Source organism: Pinus tabuliformis, chromosome J (assembly GCF_031772625.1).
Source record: "Pinus tabuliformis cultivar Carrire ecotype Pingquan chromosome J, CPIR1, whole genome shotgun sequence".
NCBI classification, from domain to species: Eukaryota; Viridiplantae; Streptophyta; class Pinopsida; order Pinales; family Pinaceae; genus Pinus; species Pinus tabuliformis.
This window is the reverse complement of record NC_142295.1, coordinates 41417738-41423292: the sequence shown is the minus strand read 5'-3', so window position 1 is coordinate 41423292 and position 5555 is coordinate 41417738. Positions and strand designations below refer to the sequence as shown.

General features: G+C 36.8%; 1 protein-coding gene across 1 annotated transcript; it reads right to left on the bottom strand.

Annotated features, from left to right (window-relative positions):
• Positions 1 to 334: 334 nt before the first annotated feature.
• On the bottom strand, positions 335 to 3935 carry LOC149225379 (bark storage protein A-like). Its single transcript, XM_089377073.1, has 6 exons — positions 3413 to 3935; positions 3265 to 3332; positions 1613 to 1768; positions 1256 to 1501; positions 986 to 1162; positions 335 to 757 (listed from the first exon to the last, which is right to left on the bottom strand). The coding sequence occupies exons 1-6, from the start codon at positions 3636 to 3638 to the stop codon at positions 545 to 547; spliced, it is 1086 nt and encodes a 361-aa protein (XP_089233199.1). The 5' UTR covers positions 3639 to 3935; the 3' UTR covers positions 335 to 544.
• Positions 3936 to 5555: the final 1620 nt, after the last annotated feature.

Sequence of the window (5555 nt, the reverse complement as noted above, 5' to 3'; positions counted from 1 at the left end):
ATTGAAATAGATATTCCATTTTTAATCTAATGATTTAATTAAATGGGCTAACTGTGTAACTTACCTTCCCATAGTACCTGGATGTTATTATTTATGTTTTTATAAGCCATAACGTGGATGCGCTGATAAAATCCAGAAAACCCCAATTTTAAGCAGCCTAATTTGACTCTCCTCATTTATCTAAACCTGCCCTAACTGTGAACTACCATTTAGGATTCGAAACTTATCATAAAGTTTTTAGTTGACTACCTTAATATACATACAATCAGCCGAAAATCCCTGCCGGCTCGTGCATTCAAACACAGCCGCTGCCAATATCCATGTAGGTTATGAATTTGTGGTTCATGGAAGTCTAATTACTGTCTATATTATGAAAATCAAATACTTGAAAAAATCTTCTTGTTCCCGCATTTTGGGTTGTGTATTCTGGAAGTCCCACTATATGGGTTTATTCCTTAAACGCTTCATTAAGGATTCTGCCGTACAGACATCAAAAAACTTTCGAGAGAACTTGATAGAAACGCAAACTGTTATAAAATAAATGTCAAATATCAGTAACATGATCTGCATACAGATTAAAGGTCTGTACCCGAGGGGATGGCAGTAAATTTATGAATTGACTGATTGCTGTCACTGAGTTTTTAGTTGCAACTTCTATAAAGATGCCAGATTTGTTTTCTTCCTGAGAACTTTCTGTAGTGGGTTCAAAGACCAGTGCTCTCATAGATATGAAGGGCTTACCCTCGCTCAGGCAAATCTGCGAACAAAAAAGGCCACCCATATCAGAACATGTTCTGTGCCTCTTAATCAAGGTTTTGGCAGTCTTAAAAGCACGACATGATCTTGTGGTTTAACAGTATATCTTAGTTGGAGCCTACTATGAGCTGTATTCTAAGCTATTGGATGATATTGTAATCACACCTGGTGGTGACAAGCAGTAAATAAATAATAATTTCACCAAAGAAATTGGGAAAGCCTTAATTACCATTGCAACTCCTGCACTCTCCATATCGAAAGAAGTAACATTAAACTTGTCATGGAGGAAGCTTCTATAAGCAGCATTAGCCACATAAATGTTGGCACTGCAACCCCTCTCCACTCGCACAATCCTTGGCTCGTGGGAGAGACATGTCGAGTTCACACACGAATCTAACTTCACATTCTGTTGTTTCCATCGTGCCAATTCAAAATAAAAATTAGTACATTTCTTTTAAGGTCTAACATTAATCCGAGCCATGGCCACTAAAACAAATACCTCTATCTTCTGTGCAAGCTCATAATAGGACTGTGAAACGGGAATCCAAAACACATGTTCCCGTGCCTCTGGAGTTCCATTTACTGGAAAAATCTCATCTGGTTGGAACCACAAATTATTCAGCAGATTATCAATATGTTTTCCCACTGGAGCACTGTAATTGGCGAAATTGAGGTACCCAATGTCACGGGTGTAGTCCCCATTCTCTTCCATAGGGAGCTCATCATTCTCTCCTTCTCCATATTTCTATTCCAATCACACATTAATGAGCCACCGATTTTAATTCAATTTGCAAGAATAAATTTCGGTGTATATATATAATTATAAAAAACAAAGCTGAAAGAGGAAATTCAAGACCTGCCACATCCAAAGGCCTGTATGAGCCCACTGACGAGGGATGGTAACATCTCCAACATGAAGACCAGAGTTTGCATTACCCGCTGTTCCGAAGTGTATAACCCCATAAATAGAGAAAAAACCAAGCAGAACCTGGGTAGTCACTCCTGCGTTGACCTGCATTATCTTCTATCTTTTAACATGCTTTGCAATATCTTTAATAAAACCTCCTTTCTGGGAATAAAAACGAATTTTCGAAATTTAATCAATATACACAAACAGATACACAGAAGTATAAATAAATATTCGAATTCAAAATAAAGAATCAAATCTATCCCACTGTTTTAAAATTCAGCCTAATTGAATTTGAAACGCTCGAGTTGATTCGAGTCATTGAAGAATTTTATGACCCGGCAGAAAAACCAGTTTGGGAGGCCGAGTCATGACTAACTCGGCTGAGTTATTGCATGACTCGACCAAGTCAGTCATGACTCGGTCAACCCAGCCGTTTCCACATCTACTCGCCGAGTCATTAAATCCGGCCAGTCACCCAAAAAAAAAACGATTTTTCTCCTTAATCTTCATTTTCATCATTTTACTTAAATTTTTAACATTACCATGAAATGACTCAGGATGTTTGAGAGTGGTTTCGGGCTCATTGGATTTCATATGGAGAAAGTAGAATTTTAGTTTTCATTCAAAATCCAGCAGACTTATCAGTTTTTCAGGGTTTCAGGATTGGAGGATTGCAATGTTTCCATTGAATTTTGTCATGTATTAGGGTATGGAACTCATATTTAATCAAGAGCACCAATCCCTCTATGTACCTTGATGTTAGTGACATTGGTTGTCGAACTCCTTCGGGATTCGCTCCCAAACCAGGAGCTTCTGAAAATGTCGCTCCCACTCCCGTTTTCACTCTCGCTCCCCACTTTCGCTCCCGCTCCCAAGTAACACTGAGCCAGATGATGTTGGCAACTCTAGCAGTAGTCAGTGGTACTGGTCATAGACTTTTGTTGTAGAGGCCATTTATAGCCTCCTTGGTTATGTGTTTTTGTTTTGATCTCTATATCATCATTGTGTATGTATTGGACAATGCACTGGGTGCCATTTTGATATAATGGATATATTCATGAGCCTACTTTGATCATCTGTGTGTTTGGAAACATGAATGAAAATCTTTAAAATTATATGTTTTTATAAAAAATAAATATTTAATGTATTTTTTACAATGACCAAGTCATTGAAATCGAGCCAGCCGAGTAAATATCGAGTCAGAGTCGGAGTCGGAGCCGATCCTCAACCGAGTTAAAATCAGAGTCGGAGTTTTAAAACATTGATCTATCCAAATTTTATCAATAAACAGAAAAAACATACATCCCCAAAAGGTTAATGGGTATTTGAAATCAAAAGATTAGAAAAATTAAAACGAAATTAAGCCCAAAAACAGAATTTTTTCTCAATTAAACAGAATTTAATCCCAATTAATCAGAATTTACACGCAAAATTTTGATGTGTATTTAGAATCAAACTCGAAAATCGAATTTAATAAATATATGCCAGCATAATTGTAATGATGGGTTTGGTATAAATTCGAAATCAAATGTAATCAACATAGACAAACATATATACACACATATTCATAATGGGTGTTATCGATCACTGTTTCTTACCATACCCAGTCCTGTCATCACCGCAATTACTCTGTGATTCATCACTGTTCCGATGCGAAACCTCCGACCTTCATTGCATCAAGTACATACATCATGAATAAATAATGAGGTCAAGTAAAATAAAGAAAACACAAAGTTTGATCATGACCAGAGATGTCGATATAGGGGCTGTCCTCGTCGGCCATGAAAACAGGAGAATGGAGTAGAGGGTCCATTTCGAATTTGTTAGGGATTACAAGGCCGAGATACGGGCCAGCCTGATTGATCTGGTGGATCCGGCCGAGGAGATCTGGTGAATAATATGCCTTCGTTCGGAAGCATAGAATCAGCAACACAAGCAGAATTAAAAGCATCTGATTTCGTTGAGGAGCCATAGTCAGCGCTCTTCTCTGGTGTTCTGTGGAGGGTTTGTAGGGGCGTATAAGAGTACAAGCCTTCAAATCATATACCCGCGTGCCTTTGCTTATGAGATGTCATTGTCGGAAGAACGGAGTACATTAAAATCTCATTGAATTCTCCATTTTCATTCCTGAGGAAACTTGGTTTTTTTTTTAATCAGATAAAATTGATAGGCAGCAATTCATAGACCTGCTGCCTGTCACTGACGGATGGAATCTGGGATGATTGGGACTGAGTATACTTGGAATCGAGTTAATTGGACTGTTGGGACTGAAGAGACTTGGAATCGACTTAATTGGACTGTCACTGTACTTTTGAGTTTAGCGTAATCGCGTACAAGCTTTTTCTAGGTAAATAAAGCAAGTCAAGTTTCTAAGGAGTTTAATAATAGAATGAAAGAAATAAGAATGAAAATATTTTAAAGTTCATGGTAAAGATACCTAGGTTATGGGTAGATTGTTTTTTTATTTATTTGATGTATTTGGTTTGTTTTTGTGAAGCTTCACAATAAATGCTCTCAACGTGGTTAAATAGATTATCTCAAAAGCTAGTTGCCAGCATATCTGCATAATTTTTCATGTTGTCTTTGAAGGCCTCACATTCTAAAATGAAATGTTTTTCTGTTTCCACTTTTTCAAAAGAACAAAAAATGCATTCACTTTCTTTTCGCCTTTTCCAATGCCTTGTTTCACAACGGAGTTTATGAGAATTTGTCCTTAACTGAGCAATAAGAATTTTGGCTCTCCAAGAGATATTGGCCTCTATGCATGTTTTTGATTGATGACTATGAGTGGGATTAAACACTTCAATATAGTGTTTTTTTCTTTCTTCCTAGCTCATTATCCCAAGTATGCTTGTGGAACTTATCCATAACAAAAACTTTTATCTATTTGTTATTTATGGGGCACGTGTTCAAGCAAATACCCCATTCACTAAACCATTTGTTATTTTGTTGCATCCAAGGTTTTTTTTTTTTTTTGCACAATCAGTGATTGAAGAAAATCTTAGGCCATCTACCATTTTCCATTTGCTCAAATTTTTTTAAATACCTTATGAATTGCACCATAGCAATTGCTTCAATCGGAGTTCAAGCAAATACCCCATTCACTAAACCATTTGTTATTTTGTTGCATCCAAGTTTTTTTTTTTTTTGCACAATATGTCATTGAAGAAAATCTTAGGCCATCTACCCTCTTCCATTTGCTCAAATTTTTTTAAATACCTTATGAATTGCACCATAGCAATTGCTTCAATCGGAGCAGCCCATGTTTCATTTAATAAGATAGCATAAGGAACTGCGCTTTTAATCTTGAATTTGTTTGTAATCAAATGCTTATGAATTCTCTCAATTTGTCTCCACTGCATGTCGGATGTATTGTTGGCCCATAGTTCACAACCATAAAGAATCGCCAGAATCACTAGAAGCCCAAAAATGGTTTGAGTGGTTTTCCAGTCCCATAACTCTGCCTCTCTACACCTGTTTTGAAAAGCATAAAATGTTTTCCAACCCCCCAAATTTCTTTTCTTTCTACAATCATCCCAACTTATATTTTTGTTGAAGTCAATTCTAAGGTATTTGTAATCCGCAATTTCTTCGAGAATGTTGCCTTCAAAGTAGAACTTATGTTGGTTATGTTTTCTTGTTTTAGAGAAAACCACTACTTTCACTTTGCTGATATTGACTTGCATCCCCATACTTCTACAAAAATGCTAAAGGGATAGTAAGTGTTCTTGCAAACCAAAAGTTGATTTAGCAATCAGAATAAAGTCATATGCATACAAAAAAATTCTTATAACAAACTTGCTCAAATAGATACCATCACCCCCTTGCGATTTAACCACTCCTCAAGCTCGTCGATATATAAACCAAAAAGGGTAGGAGATAGTGGGCA

Bases quoted from the DNA above. Each gene is read 5' to 3' on its own strand.
- LOC149225379 (XM_089377073.1), bottom strand. From the start codon at position 3,638: ATGGCTCCTCAACGAAATCAGATGCTTTTAATTCTGCTTGTGTTGCTG. The intron at 3,333-3,412 runs GTCATGATCAAA...GATGCAATGAAG, and splicing joins CCCCTATATCGACATCTCTG to GTCGGAGGTTTCGCATCGGA. The intron at 1,163-1,255 runs GTATTTGTTTTA...TGGAAACAACAG, and splicing joins AGCTTGCACAGAAGATAGAG to AATGTGAAGTTAGATTCGTG.